Source organism: Rattus norvegicus, chromosome 19 (assembly GCF_036323735.1).
Source record: "Rattus norvegicus strain BN/NHsdMcwi chromosome 19, GRCr8, whole genome shotgun sequence".
In the NCBI taxonomy this organism is placed as follows: Eukaryota; Metazoa; Chordata; class Mammalia; order Rodentia; family Muridae; genus Rattus; species Rattus norvegicus.
The window spans coordinates 20,273,268-20,293,080 of record NC_086037.1 but is presented as its reverse complement, the minus strand read 5'-3'; the positions used below and the strand labels follow the sequence as shown (position 1 = coordinate 20,293,080).

The 19,813-nt window shown below is 43.7% G+C and overlaps 1 protein-coding gene across 1 annotated transcript; it reads right to left on the bottom strand.

Moving 5' to 3' along the window:
• Nucleotides 1-5,912: 5,912 nt before the first annotated feature.
• Nucleotides 5,913-9,095, bottom strand: LOC134483433 (disks large homolog 5-like). The gene is made up of 3 exons (XM_063278702.1): nucleotides 8,777-9,095; nucleotides 7,551-7,710; nucleotides 5,913-6,421 (listed from the first exon to the last, which is right to left on the bottom strand). The coding sequence occupies exons 1-3, from the start codon at nucleotides 8,856-8,858 to the stop codon at nucleotides 6,274-6,276; spliced, it is 390 nt and encodes a 129-aa protein (XP_063134772.1). The 5' UTR covers nucleotides 8,859-9,095; the 3' UTR covers nucleotides 5,913-6,273.
• Between the last annotated feature and the right edge of the window lie 10,718 nt (nucleotides 9,096-19,813).

Genomic DNA, 19,813 nt, shown 5'->3' with positions numbered 1-19,813 from the left:
GAGACAGAGGAGTTTGAGTGGGCACAGATGGGAAAGCTCGGCACTTTATGGCTAAGCCACCTGCTGCCAGCACCAAAGTCCATGCACAGCCCCAATTCTGAGCTGTGTCTGGGACCCCACTTAGGAGCACGCACCAAAGTAGCTCAGATCCAGGGCTTTTGGTCTAAGAGGAATTTAGGCAGTCACACTTTGGATGCCAGTTCTCCAGCTCAACTGCCTGTCAGCCCAGGATCTGGTCTTAGTCATGGCTTGGCATCCCTAAATTCCTCCCAGCTGTGCTCTGAACTCACCCTGTGCCCCGTTCTGATGAATCTGCCATTCTCCACGGGAGTAGCCTCAAGAAGTCCCTCACATCTGAAGCACCACTCTGAGTGCACTAAATACTGCAGGGGAGGGGCGTGGCCAGCAGAGCACCCACCCCTTTCAGCTGTAGAACATTTAGCTCTAGAGTGAGCACTGCTGTGCATTGTGGACCTTAAGGAGTATTCCAGCCTTGGCCTGGGAAGAGCCGTTGACACCCACACTTTCTGGGGTGACATTGTCTCCTGAGGATAGAGTCAGGTCAGGAGCGGCAACTGATGTTCTCGAGAGACAAACTTTCTTCACCTCCTGCCCATGCTGTCCCTAGGATCTGGGCTTTTTGGGTGACATGAGTGTTGAGCCCCCCAGGTAGATGGGTTTTCAGGGGTCAGGTGGTTATTGTCACCAAAGGTATCCACAAGGATAAGTCATACTGTACTAATTCCCATATTAGATCCCTTCTCATGGGTCACAGAGGTCGTGCTGGGTCCTAAATGTGGACCCAGGTTCCTGCGCACTTTTGAAGAGACTGGTCAGGGCGCAGGCTTCAGGACATTTTGTTTGAATTATTTTGGGGGATTTTATTTTTACTGTTGGGGGCAAACCTAGGGCTGCCATGTGCTGGAAAAAGGCTTTGCCACAGCTGTAGATCATCCCTAATTATAAACTCCTAAATTCTCCCAATCTTGGAACTTTCTAGGTCCCTCACATGATGCAACCTTTGGGGGATTCCTCACATAGAATCATGGGGTGGATTGCATCCCAAAGAGAGACAGTGGGAAATGTTCCCCAGTGTCTGCCTGTGGCTGTGGTGATGAGAGTGGATGTAGTGACCAGTGGATGGCAGGGCCCATGTGAAACCCTTTTGGTTTCCACTTGAGTGGAATCTTCCCCATGCCTTTTTTTTTTTTTCTTGAAACACAGGTTGGCCTGGAACTTACAGTCTTCCATCACCCTTACTCAGTTTCCCATGACTGGGATCACAGGCTTAAATTACTATGCCCATCTTTCTTTTTTTGTATTTATAAATCTTCTAAAACCCAGAAGGATCTAGAATTTAAAATTTTGCGGTCCAAGGCATTTCCAACAGGGGATTCTTGACCTAGGAGTGTCCAGACCAGTGTTTATTGTGTGGCTACTTCATTCCCATAACAGCTTATGTTTGACAAAGAGTTCCAAGGTGTGATGTCACTGGGCATCAGGCAGTGTCCCAAATAGCAGCACTGACTCAGGTTGTAATTTAGGCTGGAGAAACTTACTAGGACCCTGGTAATCCTAGCACCCTGGGGCCTCACATGTCCTTAGTCTGATCTAGTGATGAATCAACTGCTCTTGAGGGTGGATTGGAATTCTAGTCACTGTGAGGCAGGAGCATTAGTATCCTACAGCCACTCTGGGCTCCATAGGAAGACCCTGTTTCAATATAAAAGGGGTCACCTGCGAGTTCTTACTGTCTTCCCTGAGGCCTTCCTGCTGGAGTTAGAATAGCTGTCTCACCAAGTTGAAGTAGAGGGCAGAATGTTGGTGCCTTCTATAATGAGGACTAGTAACAGATAGTCTATGGAAATTCTAGAAAGTTCTACAGGTATTTATGTCCTGTGCATGGGAATTGCTGGCTTCCCTGTGTCCTTTGCCTTTAATTTGCAGTCCATGGGGCACCTGGGAATGTCCCAAAACCAGGCTGCACACAGGGCTTGTCCCATGATTCTCACTTGCACCCAGTGCCTGCCTGATTGTCATAAGTCTGACAGAGCCACTGTATGCTCTCCTGACACCTGCAGAGAGCAGTATATGGGACCCTACCATCCCCACACTGCCCATCAGTGTCTACAATGTCCCTATATGGCACTGAGATGATCTAAGCTGCTTCCGGCCTATGTGCTGCCTCAGAATCTGACCATTCCTAATTTCCTCCTCTCACACCCACACTAGAAGCCCTGTACACACACTAGCCCCAGCTGGCCTGTTGCCTACTGACATCTCATGGACTCTGCCCCAGTCCCCTGCCCTTCCCTGCCTTGCCCTGCTGTGCCCTGCCCCAAACCCCTGCCCTGCCCCAATGCCCTGCCCTGCCCTGCCACAATCCCCTGCCCTACCCTGCCCTGCCCCAATCCCCTGCCCTCCCCTCACTCAGCTGACAATGTGGACATCTCAAGACAGTCACTGGACAATGGCTGACACACTTGTCTGAAGACTGGAAATGTTTCTCGATCTTGGAGAGGAAAGAAGGACCCTCCAACTACACTGAACTCTAAGGAAGTTTATTCAGGTGAGGGATGACAGGGACTGTTTTGTCTCATGTCACACATGTCAGTAGAAAATATCCTAGGTATTGGATGGCGCTGTTAGCATTAACAGAACAAAGCACATAGTGTTGGGAAGGATAATAAATTATGAGTAGGATTAGAAAACCCCAAGCCTCTTCCAGGTCCTAAGAGAGCAAAAAATACCACCAAACATAGCATTAATGTGATAGAATCTAGTTACTAGATTCTAGTGTGATACCTATGACTTTTTGTGTCATGCTCAGCTTATAATGACTAGAGGACTTAAGCTTGAGAGTCACCAATGCCTCTCCCTTGCTTCTCTAGCTGCTGAGCATTGAAGAGCACTAATGAGACAGCATCTGTTTGCAGACATACTGGATAAGTCTTCTGCACTTTATCTCTCTGAGTCACCTCCACTCTCAGTAAGTCAGTTTAATTCCATAAATTGTAAATGAGTCACGTGGAAAATATACTTTCTCAATACGATCACAGATTTCCATGTAAAAGGTGAAACATGAACTATCCCACCTAAGTTCTGGGCTTGCACAGACCTGCTCTGCAAAAGAAACATGTGGTCACAGCTGCAGTCTGCATTCACTATGGATGCTCTTGAGGACCTCCCTAAACTGCATAGATTAAGATAATTATCTTGCTTTCTATCAAAAGTATTCATTATGCCAAGTTGGCCTGTAGAAGGAGGCTAGTCTCTTCTGTATTTTATCAGATGTGCATAATCTATATGATCATCGATAGTAAGTGAAAGATCTGTTTGGAATTGAAACTGAGTGATGCTGGAGGATGATGCTGAATGCACAATGAGCAGTGGAGGCACCAGAGCCCGGTGTGGATGCCTAGCAGGCTACCACATTGAGCAGGCACCCCTCAACCACCTGTACATACAAATCTCCTGAGATCTCTCTCCTTAATGGGAGAAGATGGCGTCCATCTAGTATAGCACATTCCCTGGAAGGACAAAAGCTACCTACAGGAGCTGTGGTGATGACTCCCAGGTTAGAGCATCTGCTGCTCTCTCAGAAGAACCACATGGTCCCTAACAATCATCTACAATGGGGAATGCTATTCCCTCTTTTGGATCATGAGGGAAATGCACTCAGGAGTGGCCCAGACATACATTTGAAAAAAAAAGATCCATTGAGTTAAATGATAAATATAAATATAATCAGCAACAATAAAAAACACAGCATATGAATGATCAAGTGAAACAGCACCTATAAAAACCTATTTCCCAAAATGACGTTGATGGTCATTATCTTTGTGGTTTAATACTAATGCTGTATTGTAAGAAAAACCGAGGCACATGGTTCTCGATTAGGATTATTCTATATTCCTTTGTGAAAGTTGTCATTTTTTTCTGCAGCTCTACAGGCATGAGTGTGTGTTACTCAATATCTGGGCAAACAGTCAATAAGGAATGGGTGTTGTAGACTGATATAGACTAGGATGAGCAGAATACATGACAGCATGGATACAGTATGTCAGTGATTACATCATAAAGTGTGTGTCCATAAAAAAAGTCACATTATCCACACAAAAGACACTATCTCCCTGTGTACACCTTGGTGGCTTTAAATTCCCTATTTACTCATGCTGCCTGGACCATGCAAAGAGCCATATCCAGCTGTCAGTTCTAAGTCTACAGGAGGGGAAAGGACCCTTGAATAAGATGGTCTTAAGAGTCAAGAGTTACAAATCAATTTTTATTCATAAGGAATACAATTTACAAAAAACAGGCATAAAATGAACAACTAAAATGGTATAAAAAATGAAAAACAGTAAGAAGAATATATAACTATGATATAACAAAAAGAAAACTTCAATGAAAATCATAACCAAAAATATTTCTTAACAGCATTTTCTTAATGAACATTTAGAAACACAGTTGTAGTGCTGTTTCTCCTCTAGGGAGATGTCAAGGCAGTCCCCTCAGATGTCTCTCAAATGGTGTTGTCGGTATGAGAGAGGAGAAAGACCTCAATGAGACAGGCTGGCATACGGATACATAAATTTAGGGTCTCTATACAATGAGGAAATTAACTGAGAAGAAGAATATTCTCCCCAAAAAAGTCTTTGACTGTTGAGGATTGTCGTCAGCAGGGAACTCCTGACAGAGAAACTCACTCTTCAGGGGGCTGTCTTCTTGGGATCCGTCCTATGCCATGTCTCCTGCAGTTCCTGAGACCTGGGAGGAGAAGGCAGCTATTAAGACACTGATTTGGTGGGGACACGCATACCAGGTGTCAAGTTGCTGCCTTTTGTCCCTTCAGCTGCATTGGACAGACAGCACTGATCTTTTCACTGAAATCATTGCTGATATCTCTGCAGCCTGGGGAAAGTCACCAACAACCCTCACAGTACTGTGGGAGAACAAGCTGCTCCTCAGACTTCTACCAGTGCAAACCAAGAACGGGGAAAGGAGAAGAGACCTAACTGGGTTGCAGGAAGAAAGTAGAAGGCCACATGATACTGAGATCAAAGCCAATGACCAGGACTCATTTGCCATTTGCACTTGGTTCTTATCCCTACAAGGTGCTTCCAACCATCACATGACCCCTGTATGACCTTTGTCACACGACCAAGAACTTGTTCAAAACTCTTCATAGCATCCAATCTGTAATAGGGAGATGCAGTCATGTGATATGTTATTCCTCTGTCACCATTTCTGGACTGCAGTTACAAAAAGGGCAGAGAAGTGTACTTGCCCATAATTCAGTTTCTGAAAAGTGGTTAACATCCCAGAATACTTGTGCATAGACAGAGCAATGAATAACTCTATCACATGAGGTGGGTGACTGATTGGGTGTGGGGATATTAGAAAGATGATAGGGGAAGCAAAGATGTATCCAATAGGCAAATGGTATCAGACATTGTTAATCTGACTCAGCTGCTTGTTCCTACCACATTTTGCTGGGTCTGGAGGTTGCTGGTATTCTCCTGTTTGTCTTCATCATTCGGGTTCAACTCAAACAAATATCACTGTACCTCCTTGCTCTCCTGCTTCAATGTGACCAACTTCTTCTTCATACATGCCTGGTCCATCAGGAGCCGGCTGTGCAGGTTGCTGGAAACACACTCTGCATAGTAAGATCCGAAACCTCTTCCTCCCATTCCAACTGCCAAATCCCACAAAGTCCACCAGGACCCAGATAACCATAAAGACTTCATAGAGTACATCTCCATACATGTAAGGCTGCTGCACAAACAGCAAATGGCCAATCCAGGGAAGAATAAATTGTTTCTGTGACCCAAGCACCAATAAGAGTCCTTGTCTCTCCAAAAGAACAAGGGATCTACAACTACCCATGAAAGCCCAATGCATCGGGGCAACATCAATTAGTAGGCGGCAAATAACCACAAGAGGACAGTAGAACCAAGGGAGGTCATGCAAACCATGTGGTCCACACATTGAGCTTTGTTAAACCTGGTATTACCCCAGAGCCGCACGTTGGCCTAATAACACTCTGATGCCTGAATCAGTGTAGTTCTATCCAGAGCCTTCTAAAGATGCATAGACACTGTGGTGATAAGTCACAGTCTCTTATGGAACTGAAACTGAGTCCAAAAGACCCACGACACAGTGATATTTAAACAGCAGAAGACATGGACCCAGAGCTGCAGGCTCTCCAGTCCAGAACAAAGAGAGGCAGCAATGGATATTCCACAAGTGATAGGCACTTCTGACCAGTACTTACCGATAGAAGTTAATCTCCTTCTTGAGCTCCTGAAATTTCTCACGATGTTCAATGTTCTTTGTGTCTAAGTTGTGCAGTAATGACATGACCTCTTTCTCCTTTATCTTCAAGTTTTCATAAAATGGATTTGGCCTGAAGTAGGGGCTGGCCCCAGGAAGATAGAACCCAATGAACATCGAGGTTTAGGATTATAGGAACTCAGGCTGTGTCCTGTACTACCCCAACCCTGGAAGGACACTTTCTGAATTCTACATATTTGGATCTTCTTCAGCTTCAGAAACTTGGAATTGTGTGCCCAGGACAACAAAAACTAAGCACCCAGATAAAGGGTTCCCTGGCTCACATTTTTCAATCAGGAGGGCTGGATCTGCATTCAAACCTGTTATGCTGTCAAGAGCCTAGGCCACAGAGCTTACCCAACCACACACACACACACAAACACACACAGACACACACACACACACACACACACACACACACACACACACATCCAGAAACCTCTGATTTCATTTTTCCTGTTTTGACAAATGGAATGCTACAAGCCGAATAACTAATATTCTAGAGGCAGACAGTACACATAATTCTGGAGATGAGACCAGATATTGCCACAAACTTATAATCTGCCCAAGGCATACAAATGTATAGACAAATGTGACTACACAGGCAAAGAACTGTGCTGTTCTGCACACACAGACACACAAACTGGGGCACACCCACAAGAAAAGAAAAGTAAGGTCTCCAGCTCCGAAAAAAAGAACCAAAAAAAAAAAAAAGAAGAAAAGAAAAGTAAACAGACTCAGAGAATGAGAAAGAGAGACAAATATGGAAAGAGCACAATGAGAATCAGTAGAAATGCATGCACCATTACTGTCTCAGAGTGTAAGGCACAGAGACAAGAAGGAGCAGGCCAGAGCCTCAGGCCTTCTACTTAAGCATTGATATGAACACAGGGACCTGTCACCTAAGGCTGCTGCCAGGAGATGATAGTGTTCAGTCACCTTCCTAGCAAGTACAAACACTCTCCACAAACTCACAGCACCTAGAACCTTGCAAAACTACCACCTGTCAAGGGCTTTCCAATTGTACACTGGGAACTCATGCTCCAGTGACTTTATCCCTGAGTTCTTCACTCAGATTGCAAGTTCAGATTTTCAACAGGCAGAATCAGAGAGTCCATTTTCAATCTCACTCCTCAGTAAGGGTCAGGTTCTGAATCTCCTATCTATGGGAGATGAGGTTTAGAACAAGGTCGTTTGTTTGGAGCAATGCATACCTCTTGCTCATGGATCCACCTGTCACATAAAGGAGGCGATCTGTCAGCTCATTTCTCTCCTTGGTAGTTAGCTCCAGTTCTCTATTCAGCCTCTCCTCTTCCTCGTTGGCCTGCACCTTGTTTAGGACATTTTCAGGGGATGACGTCTGTCTGCAGGCCGCTGTAGGTAGAAGAACACAAGTGAACCTGCATGTGGCGAATGCATAGAGCATACACAGACCACAGTGAGGTCCAAACAGGAGAACATGCTTGGAAGCCAGTGTCACTGCAAGGAGTTTGGTCTATGTGTAAGAGGCATCCTAAGTGGATCACAGTTCCCCCACTACTATATAGAGACCAAGAGATGTAAGCAGCCAGGTGTTCCCTATGCCCGCCCACACAGGCTTACAAGTACCAGAGAGATGCCTTCTCCACGATTATTATCAGGTACGCAGGCTACAACCTGGTTTCAGGACCCTCACCCCTCTGGTTTCAGAAGTCAGATCATCAGTTCAGCATCCACAATGAATTGATTGATCAGGGATACTCAGACATCCTACACTGTTACTCTAGTCCAATAACTTTGCATTAAAAAGTCATGTAGGGGGAGGACATGGTCAACAGATTTATTAATTCCCCCTACTGAAATGACAAATGCCCCAGAAGTGCCAATAGGTTACAGGCTCTTTCTCTACCTGCTCCATATAGTTTGGCTACTGTAGAAAAATATCTGCCACACAGAACCTCTAATATATGAAGGTAAGATTGGCCCCGTCAGCCAGAGGTAGTCAAAGGAGTTCTAAGAATATAAGGTCATGCCAGGAGCACAGTTCTCTCCCTCTTACTACTGTCAGATAGTCACTGAATTTAAAGAAGCAATGAAAGTGAAGTACATTGATGCCCTGTTTAATTCAGAAAAGTTATACCCTCCATGACTACTTATGGTGTTATTATATCAATTTAACATACCGAATGCACTGTAAAAGTAAAGACTAGAAGTTCACCCAATAATAGCATAGTCATTGCCATATCCTCCATGTGGTTATGGAGAAACTAATAATGTGAAAACCTTGACTTTCAGGAATTGTGATAATCATGGAATTCAATATCTGTGGAGATGTTCCAGTGGTTGTGGCCCATTGCTATAAAGGCCAGCTGAAGGCCCCCACACTCACCCCTGAGAGGAAGCTCAACATACACTGCCCAGAACTTACTCCACATTCCCCATGTCCTGTGTCCATCATTACCTTTAGGTTTCGTTTGCTTCACTCTAGACTCTTCTCTATCAACATCAACTCTCCCAAAGCGCCTGAGAAGACGGGCAAACATGTCTGTGGATATATCCTTTGGACACTAAGAGAAAAAGTAGGGAATTGGTTGTCACAACGATACTGGTGACATCACAGGGATTCCAAGGTCTCTCTAGGAGACAATAGAATGTCCACGAAGGGACTGCTGATGTCACGGAGAACAGACTTTGCCTCCCTGCTAATGTTCTCCCTGTACTGAGCAAAAGCTGATGTGCCCTTTTCAGGAGACTTCCCTGTGGCATAGCCACTGAGCACCACATGCTTCCAAAGCCAAATTTGGCTCTAGGCTTGATTGGAAAAACCTAAGTCATTGCTATGTACCTAAATGAGTGCTTCCTCCCCAATCCCTGCACAGAAATGTTTCATCCTACCTCAAATTCTCCTCAGTCAGCAATATTACCCATTAAAGATTACTGAGAAATCACACCAGTTCCTGTAAGTAGCCAAAGAGGTCTCCTGTCTCATCATGTGCAGGTGCATGAAGTCACACCCAGAAATAGCCTGTAGGGTAGGTTGCAATGTGGGTGTGTGTTATAGGTACAACCTGAAGCTTTGTGCTTAACATTTAACAGTTGCCACCGGATTCCTTAGGAGAAAGAATTGCATTCATTATGGTGCTGGCAACAATGTGGTGATCTGTTAGCAGAGGAAACTGAAATATTGGATCCACCAGTGAATGCACCCTCAGGCTGAGTGTGGGGCTCTCCTCTCTGCACCTAAGTTACCAAAGCAGGATTGCTTACAGGCCTCTCTAAGCTATAACGTCTGATTTCATCTGAAAAATAAAATAGTCAGCAGATGTGTGTGTGTGGGATGGTGCAGCCAAAGGATTTGGACAAGCCTAGAGACATAACTCAGTGGACAGAGTAAGAAACAAGCATCTTCACTCCTGTTTCATGGATCACCCCACAAAACACAAACGCATCTATCCTACTTAAAAAAAAAAACAAGTTATTTTATTGAATGCATACACTAATACTGTTGTAAACATTGGTATTGGTAGTAAAGCTCAGATTTTGGGGGCAGATCCATGACTTGAACTATCTTCCTGACAACATATAAAACAATAAATAAATAAATAAATAAATAAATAAGAAAAAACAGAAAAATAAAAAAACACAAAAAGCACAAGCCTTTCATGTGAAGTTACAGAAGAGTGATCCAGTGGTCACTTCTGACCAGGCCATTTTAGCTATGACAGTGCATAGTGAACCTTAATTTGATGGGTCCTATATAAAGCTTTGTGCAATATTGTCATTTTAACCAACCTCATCTAGAACATACATAACAACACAGGATATGATCACAATGTCCTTGCTGTGTATCAAGTTATTTTTCTATGTCCTTGATTGTCAGGCATCTTACAGCAACAATCTGAGATGGCTGGTAGACTTGGAAGAAAGTGGATATGAAAGATCCCCGTTTGATATCAGTACAGCCATTTCTTACGAATGAGAATCTTTTAAGCTGGCCCTCGCTTAGCCCCTCCACATTAGACAATAGACCAGAAAGTACAGAAAGCACATTCCCACCCACTCTCTAGGAAGCTGCCGGACCATAAGAACAGAGGGTACAGAACATATTCACTGCAGGGCAATTAGACAGGAAACATCTCTGGGAAGCTGACTGACCACTATAGAAGTGAGATATCCTTGGTACTGAATGCAGCTGTGCTATAGGCTGACATAGCTATAGCCTTGTCCTGGGAACTCCAGAAGAGAAACACCTGCCAAGACAGATATCCTTGGTCCTTGTCCTGGGAACCCCAGGATAAGAAAACATATATCAAGTCAGATGTCCTTCGTACTGAAATAGCTGCACTGATGTGGTTACGGCCTTATCCCAGGAATTCCAGGACGAGAAACATCTGCCTAGTTATCCTTGGCACGAAATAGCTGAGCTAAGGAAACTGTGTAATCTTAACTGACATTTTAAGCTGTATATTTCTGTTGTTTGAGGCTCCTCACATCCCTCCTGCGTGAGGACCGTGTCGAGCCCCAGTGCATTGGTATCCCAAAGTAAACCTCTTGTTTTTACATCAAGACTGAGTCCTGTGTGTTCATGGGGTGGTGATTGTCCTCAGGACTGGAGCGAGAGTCTCCTCTGTCTGAGGGTCTTTCAGATAAAGCTATAGTTGTGGGTTACACACCTCAGCTCTCATTGGCTAATGCTGTCCTCACAGTCCTTGGAGGCCCCTTTGTAAGACTACCTGTTGGAAAGTGGAAGCAGCTTTATTTGAGCTCAAAGTGAACAGGACGAGCAACTTAGAGAACAAGGTGGGGTAATTGAGACCCTGTCTAAAACCAGCACTGAAACCCACCCTCCATTCAAAGCATCATCTACCAATTCTTGAATTTTTACCATTCTCTGCCAACCAGTCTTTCATTCAGGAAAGGTAGAAAAGAACTGGAAATGATCTTTGTATTCTAAGGACCTCGATCTGTCTTTCCTTAGGTCCACGTTAAGAACAAATGAAATGGGTATCACCATCTGAACAACTTAGTATCACCTACTCAGCATTTCTAGCCTAATACTGTGCCTATGGCAATCTCAAGCTTCCCTGAGTGTTGCTGCCCCAGCAAGAAGAATGAAGTTCTATGGTCAATCCCCAGTGAACCTTTCAAGGGGTTAGAAGAAAGCCATCAGAGATACTGCACTTCTTTGTCCTTAGATTAAATCAAGATGATACAACGTGAATCTAGTGTGCTATTCAACCATACATCTTCCTCACAATCCCACCTATCTGAGTTCATTGCTTGGCAGAATTCATGCCCCACCATCCTAGATATTTCTTCATTCACTGCTGCCAAGGGCCAGGTTTCCTGAGTTTTGTTTTTTATAGAATTGGGTGTAGTCAATCATAGTTGCCCTCTGTAAGAAATGACAAATATCTATAATAACTGAATATTCTGAAGGTTTTATAATGGTTTTATTATACATATAACTATGAAACGGAAAACATACATATTTCATCAATGAAATGAGTAAGATTGATTTAATGAACAGAAAAATGGATGGAACTTCAAAACTTCCATGATTACATATTATCTATTTAATTCCCTCCACAATAGCAAGAAACGGACATTATTATTTACTTAAACCGAGAAAATATTAATTGTTTGGCCTGCTTTTCTGAGCTTCCTTAAGGTATAGTTAATTGACAGAGCTGTGGTTTAAAATTAGGGTCCATATTCTTCTGTTTTAAATGTGTGCCTTTTCTTTCTATTTTTTTCTCCATCTTTATTAAATTGGGTATATCTTATTTACATTTCAATTGTTATTACCTTTCTGGGTTTCCAGGCAAACATCCCCCTAACCCCTGTCCCTCCCCTTCTCTATTGGTGTCCCCTCCCCATCCTCCCCCCATTACCACCCTCCCCCCAACAAGCCCCTTCACTGGGGGTTCAGTCTTGGCAGGACCAAGGGCTTCCCCTTTTATTTCTAGTGGGTGCTGCTCTCCCTGCTCTGTGGGAAGTGGATAGGGGGAAAGCCCGGGCCTGAGGTGAGTTGGAACTGGGGTAGAAAGGCATAGGGTCTCCTAGGTGAGAATGTCAAACTGCCACTGCTGCTGCAGCCACCATGGAGAAGCCCTTGTTCCTGCTGCAGGGAGGAGAGTCTGGTGCCCACAAGATGGCTGAAGGGGAGCTGAGAGTGGACAGCTTCATCACCCGCCTGCTGGAGGTATGAGGATATCGTCCGGGAAAAATTGTGCAGATGACTGAAGCAGAAGTCCGAGGGCTGTGTATCACGTCTCCTGAAATCTTTCTTAGCCAGCCAACAGCTGTGAACACAGGTTTCTTTTGGAGAACAGGCCTGTGCAGGCCCAGAACCTAGGTGGGACAGTTCAAGCTACCCTTTTTCCATGGCCAATCTCAGATCATATTCAGAAAGTATTTCTTGGGCTAAAGAGATGGCTTAGTGGTTAAGAGCACTGACAGCTCTTCCAGAGGTCCTGAGTTCAAATCCCAGCCACCACATGGTGGCTCACAACCATCTGTAATGAGATATGATGCCCTCTTCTGGTGTGTCTGAAGACAGTCACGGTGTACTTGTATATAATAAATAAATAAATAAATCTTTAAAAAAAAAAGAGTATTTCTTCCAGGTGAGGAATTTCCAATTTATGGAATTGAACTAAATTACTGATGGTGGAAGTGACACAGAGAGTTAAAGTACAGAAGGAATAATCCAGAGTGTCCACCAACAGTTGCTGTCACACCAGGGCTTTTAAAAGCTCAGCTGTTAGAGAAGCAATGTAGTCTTTGGTTATTCTCAAGCTTAGGTCTTCTAGTCATTATAAGCTGACCATGACACAAAAAGAGTCATCTATATCAAAATAGAGAATAGTAACTAGATTCACACCACACTATCACATTACTACTGTATTTGAGGTTCTCAGTTACTATCTAAGAACCTGGAAGAGGCCTGGGTCTTGCTACACATACTCATAATTTATGTCCCCATTGTCAGCTGAGATTCTTCATGCAGCCTGGGGTCAAGGAGGTCATCCCACAAAGCACAAAACACCCATCTCAGATAAACATGTATGGTTTATTGAATCCAAAACATCCATGAATTTCAGGACACAATTAAATGTTGAAACCTAAGGATAATAGATATAGAAGAGAATTAAGATTTCTAGTTCATAGATCCAGTAAACACCTTCAACAAATCATAGCAGCAAACTTCCATAAGGTAAAGAAAGAAAAGACCATAAAGGTACAACAAGCCTACAGAACATCAAACTAATTGTACCAGAAAAATTCCTCCATTCACATAATAATTAAAACGGTAAATGCACAGATCAAGAAAGAACATTAAAAGGGGTAAGGTATAAATATCTAGTAACAAATAAATTCAGACATATCTGAATTACACCAGACTTCTCAACAGAGATTCTAAAAGTCAGAAAATCTTGGGCAGATGTAATGCAGACACAGGCTCCTATATCCAGCATAATCCTCAATCACCATAAAAGGAGGAACCAGGATATTTCATGACAAAACCAAATTTAAACAATTCTTTTCTCTAAGAAAGCACAACAGAGGCTAATAGGAGGAAAACTCCAAGACAGTGAACTAAACTATACCCAAGAAAGACCAAGAAATTAATCTTCTCTCAATAATTTAAAAAAAGATAAGCACACAAACAAAATTTCACCTATAACCAGAAAAAGAAGAGAAAGCAGCAATCATTGGCTTTAATATCTGACCAGATCCTCTTTCCCTAATCCCCAAGCTCCCAGGGGCTAAACTGCCAGCCAAAGTGTATGCAAGGATGCTCTATGGTTCAAGGTGAGGCCTGTAGCCCCACCAAAGGCAGATCCTAGAGGTGTGAGGTGGGGATATGTGTGGATATGTGTGGGTGCAGGAGCACTGTCACATAGGCAAAGCTGAGCAGAAATGGGATGTAAGGTTTGATGAGGGGCGTGTGGAAAGCAGGACAACAGTTGAAATGTAAATAAATAAAATAACCGATTAATAAAAAATTGCCAAAAATAAAATAACAAGTAAAAAGGTAAATGAAAATTAAACCAAACCAACCAAACAAACAAACAAAAGCCCCTGTAGTGGATTGGCCTAATGCTGCTTGTATTTTAATGCTAATTTGTTGAACTCAAGACTGGTTAACCCCAAATAACTGACCCTGCTCCCAGTTAACTGTGATTATAAAGAAGCCAACACCAACAGCCAACAGCAGAGAGATGGGGGAGGGGAGCTTTGAGGGCTTTGCTAGAGAGGATCATGAGGAGGGAAGAAGGAAGAAGAAATTGCCAAAGAATAAAGGAAGAACATGTGTGATGGAGAGGAGAGAGGAAGAGGACAGCAGCCATGGTTAAGGGAGAGGAGAGCCTGTTCCTGAGGGCTGTCCAAGTGAAACAAAAACAGTCAAGATGCTACACAGTCAGTAGAGCAGCTCTCAGGCGAGCAGAGATCAGCAGAGACCCCAGACCAACAAGATACGAAAGCATAACTCCATCCAAACTCCCTCTCAATATCCCGTGTCCTCCATGGGTCTGGCCTCAGTGTGTGTCCTGCGTCAGCACATGTGTCTGTCTCAGCTGACATCACTCTGCCCATCAGCCCGAGCCCCAGGAAACAGCGAGAAACTACAGCAGCCCACCAGAAGGGTTTTTGCTGTGGTTCTATGAAGTCCCAACAAATGCAGCTCAACTACAGAATGCAAGGCAGACCAATGCATGTGTGTCCTTAGTGCAGAACCCTTCATCACGTGTCCTTTCACATGCGTGCTTTAGCAGAATATCCTTTTACCTGCGTCTGCTTCAGTGAAACGTTCCTTCACACATCTGCCTTAGCCTTTCACCTGTGTCCACTTCAGGGAACCACTCCTTCAGGTGTAGAATTTCTCTAGATTAGCAAACCGCATACAGAACATTCAGAACAAAACAAGGTGTGTGGTCAGCATGTCCTTGAGCCAAGTCCCTTCTCCTCGTCAGTGACAGCAGGCGTGTTACAGCAACAATATGAAATGGCTGGCAGGCATGGAACAAAATGGCAAAGCTATTCTGGGGGATGTCAGACCGTACCAGCCAGCAGCTCAACTGATTTTTTAAGTTTTGATGTTACAAGTGAATATACTTGACCTTCAAACGCTGAGAGAGCCCATTATAATATGAACTATATAAACTAGGCCAAGACCACCTCTAGGGCAAAGGCCCTCAGCCTGGGGGTCATGACCCACACAGGGTCTCCTATCAGACAGTTTACACTACAATAAAGATTCATTACAGTAGCAAATTTACAGTTGTGAAGTAGCGACAAAATAATTTGTAGTTGGGGTCACCACAGCATGAGGAACTGTTCTAAAGGGTTGAGGCCATAGGAAGGTTGAGAAACACTGCTCTAGGAAATTATGTTTTCTTTCTCTTTCATATTTTTCAGACAGAATCTCAAACTGTAGCTGAGATTGGCTTGGCTTGGAACATGTGTGTAGTTCATGCTGGCATCAGACTTACGGCAATTCTCCTGCTTCAGCCTCCTACTCAGGAGCCTACCAGGGTGAGATCACAACCACGGGTAATGGGATTGCTGTTCTTGGTTGTCAACTTGAGTGTACCTGGAATTAACTAATGCCAAATGGCTTGATGCCCTGTGAGGGGGATTTATCTCTCTCTCTCTCTCTCTCTCTCTCTCTCTCTCTCTCTCTCTCTCTCTCTCTCTCTCTGTCTCCTTCCTTCTTTCTGTTTTCCTCTCTTCAACCCCCTCCTCTTAGTCCTCCTCCTCTTCTTTGTTTTTTTTTGAGACAGGGTTTCTCTGTGTAGCTCTGGCTGTCCTGGAATTCATTTTGTAGTCCAGGCTGGCCTTGAACTCAGAGATCCACCTGCCTCTGCCTCCTGGATGCTGAGGCTAAAGGCATGAGCACCATTGGATTTTTTTTCTTAATTAAATTATTTGAAGCAAGAAGACCTACTTCTGATCCAAATCTTTGAGATGAGGAGATAAATCTTTAATTCAGATCTTTTGAGATGGAAAGGCCCACTTCTAATCTGGACCACACCATCTTTATTTTTTTTTATCTTTATTAACTTGAGTATTTCTTATTTACATTTCGATTGTTATTCCCCTTCCCGATTTCCGGGCCAACATACCCCAACACCTCCCCCTCTCCTTCTGTATGGGTGTTCCCCTCCCCATCCTCCCCCCATTACCGCCCTCCCCTCAACAATCACGTTCACTAGGGGTTCAGTCTTGGCAGGACCAAGGGCTTCCCCTTTCACTGGTGCTCTTACTAGGCTATTCATTGCTACATATGCAGTTGGAGCCCAGGGTCAGCCTTTGGGTAGTGGCTTAGTCCCTGGAAGCTCTGGTTGGTTGGAATTGTTGTTCATATGCGGTCTTAACCCCCTTGAGCTCTTTCAGTCCTTTCTAAGATTCCTTCAACGTGGGTACCTTCTCAGTTCAGTGGTTTAATGATGGCACTCGCCTTTGTATTTGCTGTATTCTGGCTGTGTCTCTCAGGAGAGATCTACATCTGGTTCCTGTCAGCCTGCACTTCTTTGCTTCATCCATCTTATCTAATTGGGTGGCTGTATATGTATGGGCCACATGTGGGGCAGGCTCTGAATGGGTGTTCCTTCTTCCTCTGTTCTAAACTTTGCCTCCCTATTCCCTGCCAAGGGTATTCTTCTTCCCCTTTTAAAGAAGGAGTGAAGCATGAGCGTTTTGGTCATCCTTCTTGAGTTTCATGTGTTCTGTGCATCTAGGGTAATTCGAGCATTTGGGCTAATATCCACTTATCAGTGAGTGCATACCATGTGTGTGTTTCTGTGATTGGGTTACCTCACTCAGGATGATATTTTCCAGTTCCATCCATTTGCCTATGAATTTCATAAAGTCATTGTTTTTGATAACTGAGTAATATTCCATTGTGTAGATGTACCACATTTTCTCTGTCCATTCCTCTTTTGAAGGGCATCTGGGTTCTTTCCACCTTCTGGCTATTATAAATAAGGCTGCTATGAACATAGTGGAGCACGTGTCTTTGTTATATGTTGGGGCATCTTTTGGGTATATGCCCAAAAGAGGTATAGCTGGGTCCTCAGGTAGTTCAATGTCCAATTTTCTGAGGAATCTCTAGACTGATTTCCAGAATGGTTGTACCAGTCTGCAATCCCACCAACAATGGAGGAGTGTTCCTCTTTCTCTACATCCTCGCCAGCATTTGCTGTCACCTGAGTTTTTGATCTTAGCCATTCTGACTGGTGTGAGGTGAAATCTAAGGGTTGTTTTGATTTGCATTTCCCTTATGACTAAAGATTTTGAACATTTCTTTAGGTGTTTCTCAGCCATTTGGCATTCCTCAGCTGTGAATTCTTTGTTTAGCTCTGAACCCCATTTTTTAATAGGGTTATTTGTCTCCCTGTGGTCTAACTTCTTGAGTTCTGTGTATATTTTGGATATAAGCCCTCTGTCTGTTGTAGGATTGGTAATGATCTTTACCCAATCTGTAGGTTGTTGTTTGGACCACACCTTCTGCTGGCAGCTCATATCAAGGACATGGAAGAAGGAAGTTTGCTTTATTAATTTGCCTACTTCTTCAGGATTCCTGCATGTACTGAAGACCAGCTGAAATATCCAGGCTTATGGACAAAACTGTTGGGGTTCAGGAGTTGCCCCATAAACCACACAAACTCTGACCTCACTTAGAGAGGGATGGTTTTTTGAATGCCCACCCTAAGACTGATCATCAGAGACCTAGCTGAGAATTTGTCAGGCTAGGACCCTGGACATTTTTCTATGTCAATTTATAAAGTCTAAATCTGTGAGGTCATAGGCAGGTGCTGGAAGGGCTGTCTGGTTGTCAGCCCTGACTCAAGCCATTTTAGACAACAAAGGTTCATACTGACTTTTTATCTGTTTAAAGATTTATTTATTTACATAAAAGTATACTGTAGCTGTCTTCAGACACACCAGAAGAGGGCATAAGGTCTCATTACAGATGGTTGTGAGCCACCATGTGGTTGCTGGGATTTGAACTCAGGACCTCTGGAAGAGCAGTCAGTGCTCTTAACCATGGAGCCATCACTGCAGCCCTCATATTGACCTTTAATTTTATTGGTCCTACATGAAGCTTATACTTATGGAATTTAAGATTAAGAAACCTCACAACATAAACAACTTCCTCCCAGTGGTTTGGGAACGGGTGGGTGGGGGAGCACCCTCGAGGAGGCTGGGGAAGGGGGTGGAATGCAGGGTTATTGTAGGGGAAACTGGAAAGGGGGTTAACATTTGAAATGCAAATAAACAAAATAACCAATAAAAAAAAACATACACAAGTTATGTGATCATTCCTGACCCTGCTCTGAGTTAAATTATTTTCAGACAATCATGACAGGCAGACATATTACAGCAAGAATATGAACTATCTGGCAGGCATGGAACAAAATGGCTACAGCTATGCTGGGGGATTGGCTTCAACAGGGGCAACTACTGCGTTTTAGACCTTCCATTCCTTGTTGAATTAGCTGTACCACAGCCTATAAGCCATTCTAATAAATTTTCTTTATATACAGAGTCATTCTAGGAGGGATGATTGGTTATGTATTATTAAATGCAATGCTGATCATGAAGCCCCACCACTTCCAAAGCATATGCAAGTGTAAGTAAGTTACTGAACAATTGAACAGAAATTAAAATTTACTGCATTTATTGCGTGTGTTGGCAGGCATAGGGAACACCTGGCTGCTTACATCTCTTGGTCTCTATAGAGTAGTGGGAGAACTGAGATCCACTGAGGAGGTCTCTCTCTCTCTCTCTCTCTCTCTGTCTCTCTCTCTCTCTCTCTCTTTGGTTCTTTTTTTTCTGGAGCTGGGGACTGAACCCAGGGCCTTGCCCAGGGCCTTGTACTTCCTAGGCAAGTGCTAAATCCCCAACCCCCTGAGGAGGTCTCTTAAGCAAAGACCAAATTCCTTGCAGTGACACTGGGTTCCAGGCTTGTTCTCCTGTTTAGGCCTCACTGTGGTCTATGTACACTCAATGCATTCTCCCCATGCAGGTTCCCATGGACTGAACTCAAAAAGTTGGGGTTAGGAGAAAGATGTCTGGTTAAATAGTCCACCAGGTTCACATTGTGTCAATGTGATTTAATCTAAGGACAAAGAAGTGGAGTTTCTCTGATGGCTTTCTTCTAAACCCTTGAAAGGATCACTGGGGTGTGACCTCAGTACTTCATACTTCTTGCTGGGTCAGCAACACTCAGGAAAGCTTGAGATTGCCATAGGCACAGTATTAGGCTAGATATACTGAGTAGATGATACTAAGTTGTTCAGATGGTCATACCCATTTGCATGGGTTCTTAATGTGCACCTAAGGAAAGAGAGATTAATGTCCTGAGAATAGGAAGATCATTTCCAGTTCTTTTCTATCATTCCAGACTGAAAGACTGGTAGGGAGAGAATGGTAAATAATCAAGAATTCACAGATGATGCTTTGAATGAAGGGTGGGTTTCTGTGC